This window comes from Erpetoichthys calabaricus, chromosome 18 (genome assembly GCF_900747795.2).
Source record: "Erpetoichthys calabaricus chromosome 18, fErpCal1.3, whole genome shotgun sequence".
NCBI classification, from domain to species: domain Eukaryota; kingdom Metazoa; phylum Chordata; class Cladistia; order Polypteriformes; family Polypteridae; genus Erpetoichthys; species Erpetoichthys calabaricus.
The window spans coordinates 42,714,787-42,739,169 of record NC_041411.2 but is presented as its reverse complement, the minus strand read 5'-3'; the positions used below and the strand labels follow the sequence as shown (position 1 = coordinate 42,739,169).

Genomic DNA, 24,383 nt, shown 5'->3' with positions numbered 1-24,383 from the left:
AGAAAAACCCACATGGACATGAGAAACATGCTGACTCCACTCACTACTGCAAAACCACAACATCACCAGGCTGCTCTCATTATAAATATCTGACCTGAAACTGATTAGCTGAACCAGAGGGTACTCACGATTAATCTGACTGCAACAGAACATTTACCACAAAATTTTAAAAAGAAACCAAAAGGGCCACATTTATTTTATTTATTTATTTTTTTTTATAAAATCTGAAATCTACTGCACCTTTAAATCCTTCCTCATCAAGAACCACGGTGTAGTTTTCTGGGGTCTCAGTCAGGCTGAAGAACTTGCACCTTAAAATGAATCACACAAACAAATAAATATATGGCATTTACTGCTTTGAATTAGCTGTGGTGGCATTGACACATCTTGAACACCATTGTCAGAACCTAAAAAACAGAACCCAATTAGAAGTTCCACAGACACATTCTACAGTTGCATCTAAAGTGCGATAGTACAGTATGTCCAGAGGCAGCAAACAGAAGACTAAATGCTGAACAAAAATAAATATCAACCATCCTTGTTATTATGAAACACACTAAGTAATTCCCAACTTTAAAGTGCAAGAAATGTGAACCCAAAACAAACAGATTCTGCTACCCCATCACATTCTGTAAGCTGGTGTAAAATAGTTTTTCATTTCATATCATCTTGTTGTTTGTATCTTTGGATGGCTCAATGCAGCCACGAACACCACACTGACAAAGACTGCTTCTGAAATATGCACCTTGTAGTCACAGTCACTGCTGCGACACCATAAAGTCTGCAAACTATTCGGGGTAACATTGTACTGGGGGAAATGGCGACTGTGGTACAAAGACAAAATGATCCAAATAGCAGCACATCGAGTACAAAGTGAAAGGTAGCCTTCAACATTTCAGGAGAAACATCAGAACAATCTAGACATGAACAGGCCATTCAGCCCAACATTGCTCCCCAGTCCTATCCACTTAACTCCTCCAAAATAACATCAAGTCGAGCTTTGAAGGTTCCTAATGTCCAACTGTCTACCACACTACAGTAATCCCTCCTCCATCGCGGGGGTTGCGTCCCAGAACCCCCCGCGAAAGGTGAAAATCCGCAAAGTAGAAACCATATGTTTATATGGTTATTTTTATATTGTCATGCTTGGGTCACAGATTTGCACAGAAACAGGTTGTAGGTTGTAGAGAGACAGGAACGTTATTCAAACACTGCAAACAAACATTTGTCTCTTTTTCAAAAGTTTAAACTGTGCTCCATGACAAGACAGAGATGACAGTTCCGTCTCACAATTAAAAGAATGCAAACATATCTTCCTCTTCAAAGGAGTGCGTGTCAGGAGCACAAAATGTCAGAAAGAGAGAGAAAAGCAAACAAATCAATAGGGCTGTTTGGCTTTTAAGTATGCGAAGCACCGCAGCACAAAGCTGTTGAAGGCGGCAGCTTACACCCCCTCCGTCAGGAGCAGGGAGAGAGATAGAGAGAGAGAGAGACAGAGAAAAACAAACAATCAAAAATCAATACGTGCCCTTCCAGCTTTTAAGTATGCGAAGCACTGTGCAGCATGTCGCTTCACGAAGCAGCTGCACAGAAGGGAGCAACATGAACATAATCTTTCAGCATTTTTAGACGAGCGTCCGTATCGTCTATGTGTGTTAACAGCCCCCCTGCCTAATCCCCCTACGTCAGGATCAGTGATTGTCAGCGCAAGAGAGAGAGAAAGAAAAGTAAGTTGGGTAGCTTCTCAGCCATCTGCCAATAGTGTCCCTTGTATGAAATCAACTGGGCAAACCAACTGAGGAAGCATGTACCAGAAATTAAAAGACCCATTGTCCGCAGAAATCCGCGAACCAGCAAAAAATCCGCGATATATATTTAAATATGCTTACATATAAAATCCACGATAGAGTGAAGCCGCGAAAGGCGAAGCGCGATAGAGCGAGGGATCACTGTACTTGGTCTGTTATTCCATGTGTCTGTGGGTCTCTGTGTGAAGAAAGACTTCCAAATGTTTGTGTGAAATTTACCCTTAAGTTTCCAACTGTGTCCACGTGTTCTTCATGAACTCATTTTAAAATAACAGTCTCGATCCACTGGACTGATTCCCTTCATAATTTTAAACACCTCGATCATGTCACCTCTTAATCTTCTTTTGCTTAAACTGTATAGGCTCAGCTCTTTTAATCTTTCCTCATAACTCATCCCCTGTAACCCTGGAATCAGCCTAGTCTCTCTTCTCTGGACCTTTTCTAGCCCTGCTATGTCCTTTTTGTAACCTGGAGACCAAAACTGCACACAGTACTCCAGATGAGACCTCACCATTGTGTCATAAAACTTCAGCATAACCTCCTTGGACTTGTTGTATTCCACACATTATGAAGCAGTATAACCTAACATTTTGTTAGTCTTCTTAATGGCTTCTGAACTCTGTCTGGTATTTGAAAGAAAACACCAAAAAAAAATTTTTTTTCAAAAATATATATAAATCCAGTCTAAATTGTTCACGTGTTTACAGTGCCTGTCTAGGGCACATGAGATCTGGAGGCATTGAAAAGCCTTTTCCATGGGCCAATCTCATCTTCATCTGAAGTGACCACTGAGTAGCATTTTATTTTCAAATAATTCCGTCTTATATTTATTGAACTGTGGCATGGACACAACAGGGGATTTTTACTACAGTAGACAGCAGCTTCAGATTTTGCTTGTCTTGTTTTGAAGTGCACCCACCTTAACAAAGTATATTGTCATCAGCAGCAAATAAATGGACTGCAGTGTAATAATAATACATGAAGAAATCACATGAGGGCTCTGAAGAAGAAACATAGATGACATTGTTGACAAAGTGAAAAGAAACATTCAGGCCCTCAATTCACAACAATATACCAGAATACCTTGTTTTTTGTGAAGAGGAGAAAAACTTGTAACAAAGTTTTGGATCATTACGTATGGTTTAGGACTACAGTGATCCCTCGCTATATCGCGCTTCGCCTTTCGCGGCTTCACTCCATCGCGGATTTTATATGTAAGCATATTTAAATATATATTGCGGATTTTTCGCTGCTTCGCGGGTTTCTGCGGACAATGGGTCTTTTAATTTCTGGTACATGCTTCCTCAGTTGGTTTGCCCAGTTGATTTCATACAAGGGACACTATTGGCAGATGGCTGAGAAGCTATCCAGCTTACTTTCTCTCTCTCTCTCTCGCTGACGTAGGGGGGGTGTGAGCAGGGGGGCTGTGTGCAGCTGCTTCCTGAAGGACATGCTGCATGGAGCTTCGCATACTTAAAAGCTCAAAGGGCACGTATTGATTTTTTTTATCTGTCTCTCTCTATCTCTCTCTATCTCTCTCTCTATCTCTTCCTGCTCCTGACAGAGGGGGTGTGAGCTGCCGCCTTCAACAGCTTTGTACCGGCGGTGCTTCGCATACTTAAAAGCCAAAAAGCCCTATTGATTTTTTTTTTGACTGCTTGCTTTGCACTCCTTTGAAAAGGAAGATATGTTTGCATTCTTTTAATTGTGAGACAGAACTGTCATCTCTGTCTTGTCATGGAGCACAGTTTAAACTTTTGAAAAAGAGACAAATGTTTGTTTGCAGTGTTTGAATAACGTTCCTGTCTCTCTACAACCTCCTGTGTTTCTGCGCAAATCTGTGACCCAAGCATGACATTCTAAAAATAACCATATAAACATATGGTTTCTACTTCGCGGATTTTCCTATTTCGCGGGTGGCTCTGGAACGCAACCCCCGCGATGGAGGAGGGATTACTGTACCTCCGAGATAAATGTGGCTGTCGCCGCTGTTGTCTTCATAATTGGGACCACTGTTGCTTATTGTTGCATAGCACCATCTAGTGGACACATTTTCTCCAGGCAATGGCACACTAACTAGACAGTTTTTGCTTTCTCACACACTATAAAACTTGGTTTTAGCTGAAAGTCCTTCTGTACAAGGATTTCAATGTACAGTATGTGCTTAGTGCCCTACTGTAGGTAACCAGCTGTTGCAGAAAAGCTGGGCAATCAAACAATCCAGTAAGGTTTGCAGTTTTTAAAAAAAAAAAAAAAGGCACACTCCACCCCACCCCCCAAACTGTGGTTTCCTCCTTTCGATTGTCAAGCTGATATTGATCAATCTGTCAGTAACTTGCACTCATTGCTAGTCTCTAGTCACCCACCATCAAACTGCGTGTAAATGCTGTGGAGGGAATTGGATTTCCAGATTAAGAGACACTATTTGGATTTCCTTCAAGAAACAAGAGGACAGTAAAACTCAAAGGCCTTCATCATATGTTTATGAGTGCTACGATAATCTGACAAAGCGCAGGTAGGGCAATGCCACAAGCAAAAGCTTTATGAGTGAGTATGACAGACTGAAGCAATATCTGACCGGCAGAAGGCCAGTACCAGCCCTCCAAAAGCTGGCAGCAAACTGAAGTATCAAGTTAAGATGGGGTAAATATGATAAGAATGACAATGGGGCACTCAACTGGGACAGTTTTAGTGCTGGTATGGGGTGACTGTCAATGAACTGAACCTCCAAGGGGAACTTGCCCCCCTCCATATTCTTCTTGCCTTCAGCAAACAAACCAGAAGTAGCTATTATGGCTTTATACTGGAAAGCAGGGATGTACAAACCTCAAGAGTGAGTCGAGGGTTTTTTGGCACCAAAAGAACTTCAGCGCCTGCTTTCGACTTCTAGACACCAAAATTAGGTTGTCGTGCTAAATTGTTTGGGCTGTATTTTTTGTGCGGTATGCACAATCGTACAACTATTTTCATTGTATTCATTGGTTTTAAACAAATTTTTCCTCCCCAATTCTTTTTTTTTTATTTATTATTATTACAAAAATAAAGTTACACTTAATGCCTACTTTTTGTTTCTACCAAATACAGTTTGTGATTTTTGTTATGGGTGCAAAAGCCATATAAAAATGAATATCCCTCAAAAAAATGTCTTTCCTTTAGTGAAGACTTCAGAGTCTGACCACCCATTCACATAGGACAGCCTTGGCAGGGTCTCCTCTCATAAGCAGGGCTGCCAGGTGGTACATTTCCAAAGTGGCCTCAAAATGCTCCAGTTTATCCAGCCTCACTCTCCATACCCCGTTTGGACAAGTGCACCGACAAGAGCACTCATTTTAAACTTGGATGGATTTTATTTCTGTTCGTACTCCCAGATCTAATTTTCAGTTGACCGCACACATCAACTGACGATATTTTAGAATCATTTACAGCACTGCACAACTTGGCGGATTTCACAACGGCATTCTTTTGCTTTCAGATTCTGCTAGTTCATCAAAAAAGGGAAAAAACCAGGCCAATGGAGAAACAAATAGGTCAGCAACATGGACACAAATCAGATACGCACTGTGGACTACACGGTTAAATAAGAGAGAACAAAATGACAGCTTTCTCACACTCCACATCTCATTAGTCCAGTGGCATATTGTTTACTGAACAGTTTTCTGGCAAGCTTTCATTAGATGAGAACTTCACATTTAAAATGCAAGCAAACAAAGCCTATGAAAAACTCTTTAGAAAGCAAAAGAGAAAACAGTGTTCCCTACCTCCTAAGGAAAATATATTCTCAGCCGAGTGAAAAGGAGAAGTTTGGGCACAAACCCAATTTTAAAAGAAAAAAAGTTCCTGCCAAAATATTTAATTCCAACTGAATAAGCATTGTCAGCAAATGCACACCACAGGACCAATGCAGAGCCTTTTGGCAAAGAGGCCCAATCAATTAAAACAACATCTGATATGAATCAGCTCAAAAAACAAAACAAAACATAAAGTCCACTATTTCAAGGCCCCGATTCACTTCAAATGGCATAGGGGGAGGTTCAAAGGGAATGGGGCTTAAGTGACAAGAACTATTTTTGCAAAGAGAAAAGAAAAGAACTCTCTAGTGTCTAACTCAGCAAGAGATCATAATTACCTCCCATCCAGGCTTCCTGACCTGATGAAGTTGCACATCCTTTCTGAAAGATGTTTTTGAAGGCCTTCCTGTTGAATAGTATCGAAGGAAAAAAAAACTCAATGGAAATAAAAAAAATTCCAACTATTCTTTTGTTTTAAAATTTTCCCCCAATACTGGTATAGAGAACATGTCATTAGAATTACTATAGCATTATTTCCTCCTTTATACTAAAATATATAAATACAATGAAAAATACACTCATTCATCCATCGGTTTACTTTAAGGATGTTGGAGCCTTAAAAGTTAGCACTGGGTACAAAGCAGGAAGCAGTAAACCTTGGTGGTATGCCAGCTCCTCAAAGGGCACACTCGCTCGTTTAGAGTGAAGTAGAATGATAGAACATTCAATGACCATGATGGAATTTTCACTCAGTCTCCAACACCCGTAATCTGATGCAGCCCCAGTTATGAATGGCCAACAAGTAAATGCTTCATTTTTATAGCACAGAACATATAAATCATGTCCCAAAATGATGCCCATATAAAATGCAAGTAATCAGCGCTCCTTGGAAATGTTAGGATATCCCCAGCTAAATGACATACACAAATGCATTCAGACCACTTCATTTTTTTCACATTGTTATGTTGCAGCCAAGGCTGTGCAGTCGCTACACAAAACCTCCGATTCCAACTCCTCTATTTCTGGTACCACTGATTCAGACTCCTCCATTTGTAATTAGACTTGTATATTTACTACATGGCTTGAAAACGCACAACATACAAAATACAAGGCGTTTCTTCATTGCCAACGTGAACCATTACCACTCTATACTGTCACAGTTTGGTTTTAAAAGCTTCAGCGAGGCACCTGTGGCTTTTTTTATAGTATACATTATAAAAGTTACACAAACATTAAGCAGCATCAAAGGGAAGACAAAACTTACAAAATTAAAAAAAAGAGGCTATATTTTCATCAAAAGTCTAGAACAGTTGAATTTCCTTGCAGGGATGAATAAAAGTATTTATCTATCAATCTATCTAATTGAATTAGTGTACATTAAATTGGAAATTGTGACACATATTAAAATGTACCTTTAATCAGAGTTAATCAGCGTTTAATCAGCTCAGACTCCAGTAACCCAAGTCTCTTGTTCTAAAATCATTTCAATTCATTTTTTTTCCTCCTCCTCAAACAACACGCTACCTCAGAATGACAAAGTGAAGACAGGACTTTGGGAACTTTTGCACATTAATAAAAAATAAACACCAAAAATATCCTACTGACAAGTATTCAAACCCCTTGCTATGGCACTTGAAATCTGGCTCACTGAGATGTTTGTGCACCCTGTTGGGAGTCCACCTGTGGTCACCTGAAGTGACTGGATAGGACTAGATAAGTCACACACCTGTCTAATGAAGGTCCACAGCGGAGCGAAAAATCAAGTCATGAGGTCAAAAGAATTGCCTGCAGAGCTTATAGACAGGACTGTAAGGGGGCACAGGTCTGGGAAACGCAACAAAACTGCTTTAGCATTGAAGGTTCACAAGAGCACTGTGGCCACCATAGTTCTTAAAATGTGAAACTCTGGAAAAACCATAACTCTTCCTGGAATTGACTGCTTAGTCAAACTGAGCAATCAAGGGAGAAGGGGTTTAAGTAAGATAGGTAACCAAGAACCCAGTGTTCACTGTGGCTGAGCTCCAGAGAACTTGTGTGGAGATGGGAGAAACTTCCAAAAGACAACCTCCACTGGGTTTCATGGCACAGTGGTCAGAAGACACATGAAAGCCCACATGGAGTTTCCAAAAAGGACTCTCTGACTAAAAAAACAAAACAAAAAAAAACGATTCTCTGGTCTGATGAAACCAAGATCGAACCGCTAAGCCAAGCCTCAATTCTAAGCATCATGTCTAGTGGAAACCAGGCACTGCTCATCTATTGTGCAATACCGTGTCAATGGTGAAGCATGGTGGTGGCAACATCATGTTGTGGGGTTGATTTTCAGAGGCAGGGAGTGTGATGCTAGACAGGGTTGAGGGAAAGCAGAAGAGAGCAAAGTTCAGGTAGTCTGACTTACAACCACGTTTGGTTCCGATAGACTGGTCATAAATTGATCTGGACATAGTCAAACCTGACCATATGTATAGTACTGTGTAGTAAGCCCCTAAGTCATAGGGTTTGTTTTATATCCTTTTTTAAGGCATCATTCTTACCACATTGTGTAGATTTTCTTTTGTAAATTAATTTTTTCATTATTTTTGCTGCTCACATGGGTGCCAAACCATTAACAGCTTCACAAACCCTTCCTTTGTCTGGGTTATGTTACATCATCAGGGTGAGCCTCTCCCAGCGTTCATTGTGTTAACTCTGAGATAAGGATTTGTACCAGCAGAGTTTGAGTACTCGTATGTTTTCTGTTTTAACATTTCAGCCTGTTAATAAAAAACATTAACAGATAAAGGAGTTCCGTGTGGTTGTATTGCCCCTTCATGGTTGTTCGTACGAAGCAGAAAATTGCAAGTTACAAAGCAAAAGCTTCTGCGTTTAACCAGATTCAAAGCCAGCGTGAAGTAGTACAGTGCTGGTGGTAAACAGCAGTTGGAATGGGATAACTTAAAGTCACGTGATCGCATTCGCTTTCTTTCCTCCCTTATACTGCTTGATCACCTTCATTTTTATGTCAAGATCAATTGCCTTTTTTCCCCCCTTCTAACTTTAAGACAAATGTAACAGAACATAGCCAAAACTGCTGCAGGTAATAAACTGAGATTGAGATCAATGAGTCATGGCATATGGGGCGGACGCTGCGAAAACTGTTGTTTGCCCGTGAGACATGGTAGCGGTCATAAATTGAATGGTCATTTAGTCACATAGTTGGTAAGAGTACAAGTATATCCTTAATAAAAACCTGCTCAGAGCATTCTGGACATACGAGAATGTGCCAAAGGTTCACCTTCCAATAGGACATTGAGTCAAAGCACAAAGCAAAGACAACACTGAAGTTGCTTAGGGACAATTATGTGAATGTCCTTGAGTGGCCCAGATACAGCCAAGATTTGAACCTAGTCAAACATCTCTGGAGAGACCTGAAAATCAGTTTGAGTGAATCTGCAGAGAAGAATGGCAGAAAATCCTCAAATCTAGATGTGTGAAACATTTTGCGTCAGACCCAAGACGACTCCGGGCTGCCAAATTGGCTTCAATGAGGTACTGATTGAAAGTTCAGAATACTTGTGTCAATGGGACATTTGATTTTTTTATTAATATGCAAAAACTCGCTTTATCATTCTGTGGTACTGAGTGCTACGGGAAAAGAGAAAAAAAAAATGTACCATGAGGTATCCCAAGAAATACAAAGTGTGTTTTGGATTGTTGTCTTATTGTAAAAGTCATCCTTTTATCAAGCTCAGTTTCCTGACTGTCTGATATTTTCAATGATTTGTTGACATTTGGTGGAATCCCTTCTTCCATATACTTGCACAATGATTCCTGTGCCACCAGCTGCCACAAGTCCCATACTTAACAGCTGGTAAGGTGTTCTTTTATCTTCAAACAAACTTTTTATGGTTGTGGCCGACGGGTTTGATTTTAACTGCATGTGTTGAGAGCATTGGATTCCTAAATGCTTGCGTTTTATGCAAATTTTCTTTCATATACTGTGCAGAAGAGCTTTTTTGTGAGCAGACTGCGGGTAAGGTTTCCTTCTGGTGCCTCTTGATGTCTGTGTAAGTAATGCTTCACAGAACTGCAGTGCCCCACCACTCCTTTCTACAAATCCCTTGCAGTCATATGGGGGCTTTCCTTTTTTTCCTACACAGTATACTAGCTGTTCTGTCTGCCAGTTTTCTTGGTCTTCCCAGATCTTGTGTTGACTGCCACCATTTCTTAATGACATTTCAAACTGTGGAATCTGCTCATTTATGATAGCATTCCCCTCATTCGTAGGTCTCAAGTCAGTTGCTTAGAACAGCCCATGGTTGCCAAGTGTTAAATGATGCATGAATAGACAAAGAATTCATTGGACTCTGGAATTGTTACCAGCTGGCAATTCCTAATGTCAACTCTTGACCAGACTAACAACTAACAGGTTCTGTGACCTTACAACTGAAAAGGGTCTCCAAATATTTACAAATGCTACATTTACTCTCATTTTTTACAGTTCATGAAATAAATAATAATGAACAGCATTGTCATTTCTCAAAGTTGTATTTCCTACGTTTTACTTCAAATGTTAACATGTAATTTGGCCAGTGGTGTCCAACTTTTGCATGGAACCACACGGAGGCATGGAAAAATATTTAATCCCCTTGAAAGATATCATAATTTTCTGCATGACAAAAGATTTGTACACATATGTATCCATTGGGTATTTTAATGTAAACTCTTATGATGTAACAATACATTTCCAGAGTCAAAATAAACAATTTTCTAAAGAGTTTTAACTGAAGAAGACTCAAAAGTTAGTGTTTGCATAAGTATTCAAGCTCTATGCATTAATACTCTGGAGGCTGTTATTGCGGCAAAAGAGTTCTCTACAGAGTAATCGAGGCTACAGTTTAACTCCGATTCCTGGATAGGTAAAGTGCCCACCATATTCGAGTACAATGAAAGGCACCTCATTCAAAACTCACATGGACTGGCAAACCAAATTCGAACACTTCAACCCTCCTTATTAGACACTGCAGTTATCAAATTTCTTCATTCTCAAGACTAGCTACTCTTCTGCACTTTTACTGTTTTCTCCTCCATTTCTCTGAAACTGAAGACTAACTGCCTAAATCTTTCACCACTTCTAATTCTGCTTGTGACAAAAATGAAATACTTTCAAGATGCAGTTTTGTTAAAATCTGAACCAGAACAGGCACTTACATCTACTCTATATAAAATCCTATGCCTAAAAGTGCAACGATTTTGTGTAATGATTTTATGTGACGTTATGTCACTTTTTTGTTACGCTTTAAATCGGGCTTATTCTAAAACCTACATATATATGTTTGGTGTCATTCTTTTCAGAATTTATCGAACTTTAATGTGATGATGTTAGATTTTCAGATTTTTATTCTGTTTTTAAATTATAAACTAAAATATCAAGAACTCACATCCCACGAAACGAGACTTTGTGCCAACAAATTTAACCACGCCCAGGGCCGGAAATAAAAGACAAAGAGTAGGGCAGCTGCTGTACAGGCTTTTAAACATTTGAAGCGCAGCGCGAGATGCAGATCACGTGGCACAGCAGCAGCAGCAAGCCAGCAGCTGATCGAGCAAAGAGGAGGTTAAAAAAACTGTATTTGTTTCCCATTGTATCACCAATTAAGAGGGGGTTTCGGAGGAGCGACCGCGTCTCCTTGGGGTGCGTTCAGCCCCCCTCTTCACAACATGAGCTGCAGACTGGCCACAACTGAGGGTTGGGCACCGAAGGCGCCAGGGAGTGTCGCCCCCCCCCTAGTTATAATATAGAAAAAGTTGCAAAAGGACATGGAAATTCATGTCATCTTACAAAAATATATTTTTAGCTTGTTAGGAGCCCACTGTCAGTATTAAAGCAGTGTTGGAACAAACCACGTGGCTATACACATTGAATAATAATTTGGACAATATTGTAATCATAACAGCAAGAAATATGGCAATTAACAAAGAATGAGAGACAGGTTGTTATAAAAGTGCATATCTTTCCTTTGGAGAAATTACAAAGGAAGCTAAAGTGTTAGGGAGTACAGTACAGTGTCTTACACCATCAAAAGGAAACTGACGACAACAGGTCTGGCAGACCCAAAGCCACAACAGATTCAGAAGACTCTAAGAACAGCAGGTGTAGTGAATGTTCAAACATATTTAACCATGCAGGACAGAGCCCTCCAAGCAAGCATTTAACCACATCTAAACATCTATAATGCTCATTCCCATTATTCCTACTAATTACCTGCTTAAATTCAAAATAATATTTTCTTGCAAAATTGTTCTTCAATGACCATCAACAAAAGTCAATGTCAGTCACTAGGAAAAAGCATGAATTGGTCTACAGCAGGAAAGTTTTAACTGTATATAGCATATTCAGGAGTAAAGAGCTCCAACAAACTAATAGTATTAACCAACAGTTAAAAAAAAATTATATATTATATATTTATATAAATAATAAAAAAAAATCACATACAGAAAAGTACTTAATTAGTTATTAGTACTTCTGAGATAGATAGATAGATAGATAGATAGATAGATAGATAGATAGATAGATAGATAGATAGATAGATAGATAGATAGATAGATAGATAGATAGATAGATAGATAGATAGATAGATTTGCCACTATAACCAAGGTCATTCTCCTAAGAAAATGGGAAGCCGGGTAACACAGCGAGTTGCTTTGAAAAAAACACCTCGGAGGCACTTTCAGTTTTAGCCTTAGAAATGCTTTTTTGGGATCAGGGCCATCTCACATCAGCTGCTGTCAACACAAGGCTAGAGCTTCCTCTAGTGGCTCTGGATGTCCCAGTGTCTTTGAGATAGCCCACCTATAAAATGGCCATACATGTTGATCTCCTGTTATATCATGGTGACCCTTTTCTCGGATGCAGAATGTCACCAATTCTTCCTTAAGCTACCAAAGTTTCAAAATAAAGGGAAAATGCAGATTTCATCCCTGGGTATCATAAGCTCTCTCTCTCTCTTGGTTTGGCACAATTTAGAGAGGCAGGAGGGGGCATGCAACTCCTTGGTAGTCGCCAGCTATCAACATCAGCATGCAAGCAACCCTCTCTGCCTAGGACAGTCAATTTAACAAGGTTAAATGGCAGCCCGCACAGGGATCAGCTCCTGGGTTTTCCGTCTTTCCAGTTCTTTATCAATCTAGTGCCACTTCTGTGATCTTTTACAACCAAATCCTCAAACAATTAAAGACAAACTATTTCATCTCATTGTACATGTTTAGAAAATCTACAACAAGGTTTTGCTAGGGCTCTATTTTAAGCACACTCACACTGTTATTGAAATATCTTTTCATCCTCCAGCTGAGGTGCAAATTAAGTAATGTGAAGATGTAAAATTCAAGCAGCAGCCATCAACTAATCCTTTGTGTTAAATACTCTGGACAACAGCCCAATCCAATGTGGGAAGGGGTTACTCAATAAAACTGGAATTCCATCACATACTGACTCTCCCATAACAATAATACTGCTCTTGAATATTCTACCACGTCTTAAAATAAAAAACACAAATCAAAAGAAGCAATTGAAAACCCATCTGCTCTATGAATATCTAATTGATTGGGGGAAAAAATGTTGTTAATTTAAGTTTAATTGATTCTAAATCTATGATTGTAAATGTATTGGTTATTGCATCTTTTCACTTGTGGCAATCAACTTTTGTTACGTGTCCTACTACACTTGCTGAACAAACAGGCCCTAGCCTAATGTTACTCGATTATTACCTTTTTTGTAAGTCTCTTTAGATATAAACGTCTGCCAAGCAAATAAATGTAAATCAATAATTCTTTATTAAGAATGTAGTCTGAGATAATTCAAACAAACATAAAACTAGAAAGCTGTAAACAATTTTGTATGAATCGTAGAACCTCAATAACATACACAACAGAAAAATAAACTTGGTAGACAGAAGTGAACAGGTAAAGAGGCAGAGAGCAGCAGATCAGTACATTTTTAAAGTTAAGATTTTCACAATTACTCATAACTTGCAGCCTGCTCAGATGTCACCTAAATTCTGCCCACCAGCAGACACTCAACTTCTAATATCTCCTGAAGTGATGATAACCACTTGTGCCTGCTGGCAGCCCTTTCTAAACTGCTGCACATCTGTGCTCAATAGGTGTTGACTGGTGAAATTTGCCAAAGTGTTTTCTGCAATGTATATGCTATATTTGCTAGTGACATTGTTCACCAAATATTTTTTTGGGGGAAAATTCTCCTTGTAGCCGGTTTAAGATTAACATTTTTTCCCCTCTAGTACCCAATTATGCTTTGCAAGGCTAGTGTAACAATAGCTGTAGAAGCCATGCAAAAAATCTTCATGTATGTATGTATACTTAAAGATCACTGCCAATCTGCTTCTGGCATCCATGATATCAAGATCCAATCAGTACTCCAGCGTCCCCCCCGAATACATTTAGAGGACACAAAAGCTTGGCAGTATGAGAATATTAGGAGTACTGCCACTAGACATAACATTGATCCCCATTTCCTGGAAAAAACAGTGCCATGTGGCTAATTTTCATACATAATTAGCTGTGTGCTACAGCCATGATACAAAAGACACATGCAACCCTCTGAAATGATAATGAAAAATGTACTGCTGTGTTCAAGGCGTTTCTGTCTTCTTCATGGAAGACAAAAAAAAAAAAAAGTGCAAACCATTTGCACAGAGATCATGTACAAAAAAAAAAAAAAAAGATGTTGCAGCTCCACTCCGGACCATGACTTCAAACAATGGAGTGAGCCAGTCCCAGGCTGACACACGGCTAAGGTGCACCCCAAGACTGGAACTCTGTGAGTGCAATGATCTGCACCTCCCCCCCATAATTGCTAGTTTGTGGAAATTTGTTGTATTTTGTTTATGGTTTTTGTTCCGCCTGTGTCTTTTGTTGATAAAGGCATGGTAGCACAATGGTTAGCACTGCTTCCAAACAGCTCAAGTCACATTTTTAGCCCATAATAATCAGTCCAGCATAGTTGGCAGATGCTTCCCTAGCCCTCAAGAACACTTAAAACACCATTGTACCATTGTAGTCCAATCCTGCCCCATTAACTTGAATGCATTTTGCATAGTTCCTGAACATTTCCTCGATTTCACTGAACTGAACACTAAGCAAACTCAGAAGGGTTTGCTTATCACTAGTGCTTAGCAATAAATGGATTGTACTTAAAACATACACCACAAATAAAACTGGAATAGCATGCACTCTGTCCTTTAAAACTAAACTGCTGCACATGATATATTTAAAAGCACTAACTCACACAGACTTACACACACAGAAACAAAAAAACACCCTCCATAAGTTTGAGTTGAACTACAACCCTTAGATTTCAACAAGTAAAACAACTGTTGAGCAAAGGAGACAGCTGCATAAAATGAACTCCATAACTTTAAGGATGGTTTCAAACACCAAGGGTAAATTAAAAATGGAGGGGGGGGGGGGGGGGGGGGAGAGAGAGAAAGAGAGACATTTGGAGAGTAGGAGTTGTAATGGACGACCGGCTATGGACTCCGGTCGCCACCCCCAGGCCGCTAGGAGGAGCCCTCCGGACAGCATATTTGTGCCCCGAGTTCCAGCAGGGCCTCATGGACTTTGTAGTGTTGTGACACAGCCCTGCTGGATACCTTGGGGGCCGCCAGGAGTCGCTGTAGGGGGGCTAGTGGGCTCTTGCATGCCCTATAACCCGGGAGTGAGTCACAGTCACGTGACTGGAGGAAGCGGCGTGCTCCCGGGATGAAAAGGACTGTTTACCCTGACCCGGAAGGGATAAGTACTTGGGGGTTTGGCCAGGATCCACTTCTGGGTCAGGGGCTATAAAAGGACTCTGGGTAAGCCCAGACATTTGAGCTGAGCTGGGAGGAAGGGTGGAAAAGTGTCTGGGAGTGTGGAGGATTGATTATTGATTATTGTTATTATTGAGTATTGTGGAGAGGAGGGTGCTTTGTGCACAATTATTATTATTAATAAATCATTATTTGGACTTTTACCTGGTGTCTGACGTCTAGTCTGAGGGTTCAAGGGGTCACGGAGACCTCTATCTGTCACAGAGTACAAAAGAAAAAAAATGATTCTACACAGAAGATAAACTATACAGATACAACATAATTATGCTGGACATGAGTCAATTAAGAGACACAAGAACGGTTTTCAAGCATAAATTGAAATATTATAAAATGCTGAAACATCATAAGGAATCCTAGTAGATTCCATTGATTAGGATCCACAAAAGTAAACCATAATATAAAAAAGGAGTTTCTTGTATATATGGCATTTTCTTTTTTCCATTTGCATTTTACGTATTGTGTTATAGGGTCATGTCATTTTATGTTATTCTGTTATGTTATTCTAACTACACTGTATTGCACTGACAACAAACTGCACACAACTGTATGCTTCTCCTTGTTCAGCTGTGGTAAAGGAGTGCTCCATCTGTCCAATTGACTAAATGGACCTCTGACTACTACTGCAAATGGGAGAGGATATTATATTACATAGCATCACACTCTCTTCAACAGCTTTGCAAAACCCTCCACCCTCAAATGTCAGTGGCAAGAAATTACTCCATGTCCTACAGCTCCCCGTTTCATAGCTGCAAAACCGAGGCCTTCAGCATATCCAATTGAGCTAAAGGAAAACTCCTTCCATGTCATTGGCTGAGGAGGCATCAAGTTAGAGTCCAACTACTTCTGGTGTCAGAGAACAAATTCCTGAACAGGCAGTGACAATTATATTTTATATAAAATGTATAACATGCTCGGCTTTTCAGTGAAGTGTGCATTATTATACCTGTGTGTGTGTGTGTAACAGTAACAAAGATCATACAGTGGTGTGAAAAACTATTTGCCCCCTTCCTGATTTCTTATTCTTTTGCATGTTTGTCACACAAAATGTTTCTGATCATCAAACACATTTAACCATTAGTCAAATATAACACAAGTAAACACAAAATGCAGTTTTTAAATGATGGTGTTTATTATTTAGGGAGAAAAAAAATCCAAACCTACATGGCCCTGTGTGAAAAAGTAACTGCCCCCTTGTTAAAAAATAACCTAACTGTGGTGTATCACACCTGAGTTCAATTTCCGTAGCCACCCCCAGGCCTGATTACTGCCACACCTGTTTCAATCAAGAAATCACTTAAATAGGAGCTGCCTGACACAGAGAAGTAGACCAAAAGCACCTCAAAAGCTAGACATCATGCCAAGATCCAAAGAAATTCAGGAACAAATGAGAACAGAAGTAATTGAGATCTATCAGTCTGGTAAAGGTTATAAAGCCATTTCTAAAGCTTTGGGACTTCAGCGAACCACAGTGAGAGCCATTATCCACAAATGGCAAAAACATGGAACAGTGGTGAACCTTCCCAGGAGTGGCCGGCCGACCAAAATTACCCCAAGAGCGCAGAGACGACTCATCCGAGAGGTCACAAAAGACCCCAGGACAACGTCTAAAGAACTGCAGGCCTCACTTGCCTCAATTAAGGTCAGTGTTCACGACTCCACCATAAGAAAGAGACTGGGCAAAAATGGCCTGTATGGCAGATTTCCAAGACGCAAACCACTGTTAAGCAAAAAGAACATTAGGGCTCGTCTCAATTTTGCTAAGAAACATCTCAATGATTGCCAAGACTTTTGGGAAAATACCTTGTGGACTGATGAGTCAAAAGTTGAACTTTTTGGAAGGCAAATGTCCCGTTACATCTGGCGTAAAAGGAACACAGCATTTCAGAAAAAGAACATCATACCAACAGTAAAATATGGTGGTGGTAGTGTGATGGTCTGGGGTTGTTTTGCTGCTTCAGGACCTGGAAGGCTTGCTGTGATAGATGGAACCATGAATTCTACTGTCTACCAAAAAATCCTGAAGGAGAATGTCCGGCCATCTGTTCGTCAACTCAAGCTGAAGCGATCTTGGGTGCTGCAACAGGACAATGACCCAAAACACACCAGCAAATCCACCTCTGAATGGCTGAAGAAAAACAAAATGAAGTCTTTGGAGTGGCCTAGTCAAAGTCCTGACCTGAATCCAATTGAGATGCTATGGCATGACCTTAAAAAGGCGGTTCATGCTAGAAAACCCTCAAATAAAGCTGAATTACAACAATTTTGCAAAGATGAGTGGGCCAAAATTCCTCCAGAGCGCAGTAAAAGACTCATTGCAAGTTATCGCAAACGCTTGATTGCAGTTATTGCTGCTAAGGGTGGCCCAACCAGTTATTAGGTTCAGGGGGCAATTACTTTTTCACACAGGGCCATGTAGGTTTGGATTTTTTTTTCTCCCTAAATAATAAAAACCACCATTTACAAACTGCATTTTGTGTTTACTTGTGTTATATTTGACTAATGGTTAAATGTGTTTGATGATCAGAAACATTTTGTGTGACAAACATGCAAAAGAATAAGAAATCAGGAAGGGGGCAAATAGTTTTTCACACCACTGTATATACAACAATAACTCACTGAATAAGAGTTAGTTCTGAGCCTCAGCCATAGCAGTGGAGTCAGCATACAAAACCTTCAACTTCAGCTCTGTCTCCTCCATTTGTAATTAGACTCAATCATGAATCATCAGGCTACTGTTTTAGCTCCCTAACCTGTTAAGTTTGGGTTTAAAGGCTGTGGCGATACCATTATGGCATTTTTTTTTTTTTTTAAATATAATTTATTAGCTGAAGTACCCATCATTGCTTTAGTATATTTGTAGAATGGGTTAAGGAAAGAAAGCAAAGGTTTGTGTGTTTTTTAAATGGTGACCCTATTATTATTGCTAGCTGTTCCATCCATCATCCACAAGGCCTCTTTATCAATATTCTCTGCTCTTATGAGTTGAGAATTTGTTCTTTTTGGTCTGACTGGGTCCCAGAATTTTGGGAACTCCTTGCTGGGTTGACCCCAGGAACGCGGTCATGTCGGATTTGCACTCTTAGCTCAAGGTGGACCGCTCATAGTGCCTAAATAATGAAGAAAAGCTGACCAAACTGGATTTAAGCAACAACCCTTTAATTCTCCATTGTGTTGTGCTGCACTTCCACTCTCAATCAAGGCTGACCCAACATCCCCCTTCAAAAGTACACAATACTCATTTTTATATTACAGTATATAAAGGCAGCATGCAACGTGAAACTGAAATGACTCCAGTAATCCCATAATTGATTCCTACGCCAGAGCCAACTCCACCACATAGGGTGAAAATAGTATGACAAACATCTATTTCAGATATACGCAGTAAATTTTGAGTCAAATTCACAACTAGTATCAGAGCTACTTTGGACTTGCATTTGGTCCACAAGCACACATACTTGATGAACGCCTCCACAGCAGTGGAGTTATCTAGTCGTTCTTAAACAGTGGCAAGCAGTTGAAACCAAACCACCTTATTCTCAGTTGCACAAAGGCTTGCAGCATTTTTTCGACATTGTTTGTACTTTTATTTTGAAACTGTATCTTTGTAAACAACCGTTAAAACTACCAAAACAAACATGAACTAATAAAATTCCAGTATTAATTGTCCTGTTTGCAATTACCATAAAATACAGAAAAACAAGAAAGCTGATGTTTTGCCAGGCAGACTTTATTTACAAGCCTGTACAGAGACTGAAATCTGGTTGTGGAGCAACTATTCATCTATTCTGCCATGCTCTCTTTCTGGACGAGCATGCTAAAATTAAACAACTCACCAAACCAACTGTGTTCTCCCTAGACTTCATGGAAAACTCAGCTAACCAAAGACCATTCCCTAGCAGCTGAGTGACTTGGTCACAATGCACCTGCTGTGAAGAGTCCCTGTGCAAAAAATGAAAGGTATGTAGATAAATACTGTGGACTGTTAGCCACCCACTGCGATAGTTAGGAAAAGCAGACCACACAGAAGCAGAGAGTTTGTACAAATAAACAGATGCACAGTCCGTGAATATCTCTGTCCCTTATACTTACTTAATAATAGAAAACATATTAACTGCTCATTATATATTATATATATATATATATATATATATATATATAAACACATATATACATATACATACACATACACACATATACATAAAGAAAAATAACCCTTCTTTGATTCCAAAGCTCAAAACAGACACATGGCCATTACTACAGGAACAGTCTACCATATCCACATCACCAGAGGACTGAAATAAAGGAAATCACTGTGGCTCTTACTTATTTACCAAAACCGGAAACATAAAATTCACACCAACCTGTTTGTCAAGGAGTCGATCTAATTTACTACTGTGGAGACATTAATATTCTTTACTGCTCTAGCAATTCCTTTTTCTGTCTCAGTCTAATTTCAAGCAAGGGGATAAAATTAACTTATCCTTTATGTCACAGGTGGATATTTCCATAAGTTGTCCTGAGAATTAGACCATCTGATTATAAATTTGTGAAACTGCATTCCCATATTTTCTCCATGTCTAGCCTCACTACACTTACCTATATCTTGAAGGTGTTTCTGGAAAGTCAAAGGTTGCAAGTAAGGTTTCTAGGACCATTAAGGTGACATATACAGAGTACAGCCAAATTCTTATTTGCACGTGCTATTCAATTTGACACAATTCACCACTCACCTGCACCATGTTTAGTGAGAACAACCACCACCACCACCTTACCTCAAAAATTCTATCCTCTTTACCTGAAAAATTTCAGATCATAATTAGGGGAACGGTGATGAACAGAAATTTTGAATCCCTGCCAAAGATATTCAATGAAATCTGACTGGGCCAAGCAAGAAAATCTATTCTCTTCATTTGAAAACAATTACACTACAGAGCTTTAGACTACAAGCTTTAGACAGTTATCCAAAAGGTCCTTATGTTTCACAAAATCTCATCCAAAAAAAAAAAAAAAACACAAGCACACCCCATGAAGTGTAAAAAAAAAAAAAAAAAAAAGAACACGTGGACATATCAAGATTTGGTCTTCATTTAAACAGTATCTTCAGATAAAGGTGATGCAAATGAAAAAACAGAAACATCACTTTCAAATAATTTAATCAACTAAAAAATAAACAGATGTCATTTCTGAATGTGAAAAAGGAAGTCCCCCTTGGTTCTAATAGCTGGTGTTGCCTCCTCAAGTAACCGTTTCCTATAACTGTCTAGCAGTCTCTGGTATTGACTGGGAGACCTCCATATGGAATTCTTTCAGCTGTGTCATATTTGAGGGTTGTCGTGTGCCCAGCCAGCTTCAAATCCCCCACAGCATCTTGATGGAATTTAGCTACGGGCTTTGCCTTGGTGATTGCAGAACCTTCCATTTCCTTCTTTTCAACCATTTGTTGTTGGCATCACTGATATGTTTAAGGTCACTATCGCATTGCAAGGTCCACTTTCAGCAGATCACCTCATACTATGCACAAGCACCATTTGATACAATGAAGAATTCATACCAAATTCTATGTTGGTGAGCTGCCCAGGTCCTGATGCAGCAAAGCAGTCCCAAACCATAACATCTTCTAATACTATACCAAAAACTCTATCTTTACCTCATCTGGCCAGAGAACATTGTTGTGGAATTCCTGGTCCTTGTAAATCGAGAGAAAAACTAAAGATTGCCCATTAACATCCAGGCAAAGGTCTCCTTCTGGCAAACCTCCTAGGTAACCCTAATTTGTACAACCTCTTTCTAATGGTAGACTCATGCACTTTAACATCAACAGTGCCAAGAGCTACCTGTAGGTCCCATTATTAAATTCTGAGGCTCTTAAAGGCAGCTTCCAGTATCTTGTGTTCTATTCTCTCATTAAACTTTCTGTGGTGGCCTACCATGGACAAGTTGGCAGTTGCCTGAAATCTTCTCCTCTTGGAATGATCTTCCAGACAGTCAAATGGTTAATTTTCAGTTGTTTGGAGATCTTTTTAAATCCCTTCCCAGACGCTATAACCTTCTTTCTAAAGTTCCCATGGAGCTCTTTACATCTGGACATGGTGATAATACACTTTACCAACAAAGAGCAAACCAAACTAAATGTCTAACATTTAAATAAGGCAAGATCCTCTCTAATGAAGTTCTAATCATTTGCACCAGGGCTGAACCTGCTTTTTTCACATGTGAAAGCTTTAATTTTTGTTTATTTAAGCTATTCAATAGAATACAAAATGTAAGTGTGGGTTGATGTTTATTCTATTGCTATTAGTATTCTATAGGCAGGAAGTGTAGTGCAGTGGTTAAGACCATGGACTTCAAACCCTGAGATTGTGAGGTTCAAATTCCACCACTGACACTGTGTAACCCGGAGCAAGTCACTACACCCGCCTGTAGTCGAATTGGAAAAAAGAAATGTAAGCAATCGCATCTCAAATGTTGAAAGTCGCTTTGGATAAAGGCATCAGCTAAATAAATAAATGTATTACAACGAATCTATCTATAGATACTGTTTAAATGAATATCAAATCTTGATATGTCCTAATATATGTTAAAAAAGGAAAAACATTTAATGGGGTGTACTCAGTTTTACACATGACTGTATTTGTTTTCATCCAAAACAACTGGAGGAAAACTGCAAAAGCAAAATGACAATGTGTGACAAGTGCATACCTTAAAACACCATCTTCTGTGGCAATGAGAACAAAATGACAAGCGAGCTGAACAAGGCTAGACAGACTACACGTCAAATTGGTCCACAAACAAACTGAATGTGGATCTGACATTCTGAGTAGCTTCAACCAATTAAAAAAAAAAAAAAAAAAAATTAAAACAATGTACATCTTTAATTGCAATTTAAAAACATAATAAATATAAAAGATTATTTTGGACAAACTAATGTGAGAATCGCATTGCCATTTAAGAGGTTTAATTGGTGGTATAGCCTATTATATATACTCACAGTTTTGTTTTGTTTTATTCTGTCTATCTTGGCTTTTGCAACACATATAAGAAATAACATTATTATTATGCAGAAGACTGCAAAAAAAAAAAAAATCTGATAAAAGTCCACTGCAGCCACCATCTTTACTGTGCATAAACAGACAAGGAGAAGACAACAAACAAAAGAAAGAAGCATAAAAGGGCTGTTATTTTAATCATATAAGATGAAGACCACGGGATAATTTGTCTGTAGTCTGGGACATGCTCTACTTAAAACAATGCTTTAAAAGGAAAGAGAGCACAATCACTCTGCCTTTTCACAACAGAGCAACATCAACCACCTCATTGTTTCAGCAGAATTTCACATCACAAATAAACACCAAAGACATAATCCAAGCTCCATAACTGGGTCAACCAATCACCAACAGAAAAGAAAATGGGGTAACACTCTTAGATAATATGCCGTTGCCAAGCATTGAAACTTGCGATGATATTCTATAAGCCCTCAACATGTTATTAACCCAATTTTAAAATGAAATCAGTCTTATGTTTCAGATATCGAAGAGAGTTTGTGAAGAAAAAGAAAAGAAAAATTCTCTTTAAAACATTGCGACACAAAACCTGCCATCATCCCTCTGGAATAGCTTAAATGCAAAGCCCCAATTTTCTCAGATGTCACAACTAGCACTCCACACAAGCATTTAAGTGAATTAGAGACTGGGAGGTCTGTCAGACCAAGGGGAAATAAAACAGAAGCACCCAAGAATTAAGTCCAATAATAAACAGCAAACACACATCCCGCTGCTTTGGTAAAATGACTCATACCATCAGCTAGCTAGCAATTACAGAAGTGTCAGTAACAAGGCATTTGAACAGCACGTGTGAAGTTCACAAAAAGGATAATCATCCCCACTATTTGTGCAGGAATGCTTTTCTTTTCTTCTTCTCAATGTCACCATAGGTTTGCTATTCCCAAATACTTAAGATCAAGTGAAATATGATACAAAAGCTGCTAAAAATAATCTCTGGTTCTTTAGGTGACGAATCTAGAACAAGCTGATGATGAAACAGTTCGTTGAGCTTTTCTCCTGACATTATTTTTTAGTCAAGAGATAATGTATTATACAATCTGACAAATACACAAATCTATCAGTACACGCTCTTGGCGATATCATTAATAATAATACACTCACTCAGCAGCAGAAATGCTGCAGGAGCATCTCAGACATCATTTGCCTCTTTGTGCAATGAATGCTATTTACTTAAAGTACTACTTTGAATGAAATACGGAAATAAAAAGCCATTCTCATGCATTACAAGGCCTTAGGTAAGTAAAGCAAATAAAAGTCACCAATACTGTACACATGTGCAACAACTGCGATGTCAACAAGCAAGTCCAAATAGCACAGTCGAGTTAAGAAGTAGAATTAGTTTATACATCAGAGCCGGGCAACAATAAAAACCCTACTAGTCGCAATACACCTGCACACATTCAAGAGACCACAACAAGAAGTCATCCACAATTCATCGGTCCACAGGAAAAAGCCACCATCAATCAGAGCAGGCCCTGTACTCGAGAAGTAGGCTGACATCTGCACTCCCAGTGGTGTCCAGATGTTGAGGGACAATCTCCACGCTGCCGATTATATTTGCAGTTTAAAAACAAGTTTATAACAAAGGAAGGATTTCCAGGGATTTACTAAAAATTGCTTCAAGTGCAGCTCTCCGATCCTGCCAGTTTAACTCTGTTTTGTCCAATAATAAACAACCAGCAGGAAAGCAGCCAGCTTTCTTCTTAAAGAAAGAGTCCTGCAATTGTTTAATTGCTCTGTACAGATCCCACTGATACTGGATTAGTCATTTCACATTTTTGATGTAATTAGTTCATTGTGATGCTGGTCTGTTGCACGATTACTCGCAAACTAATGTGGCTAGATCTTTGTTCTTGG

The 24,383-nt window shown here is 39.2% G+C and overlaps 1 protein-coding gene across 2 annotated transcripts in view; it reads right to left on the bottom strand.

The window, feature by feature from the left end:
- Positions 1–24,383, bottom strand: part of castor1 (cytosolic arginine sensor for mTORC1 subunit 1) — a 69,141-nt gene that overhangs the window by 23,563 nt on the left and 21,195 nt on the right. For both annotated transcript variants that reach the window (XM_028824245.2, XM_028824244.2), the window contains exon 2: positions 241–311. In XM_028824245.2, the coding sequence (XP_028680078.1) occupies positions 241–311 (71 nt within the window). The remainder of the gene's footprint in view (positions 1–240; positions 312–24,383) is intronic.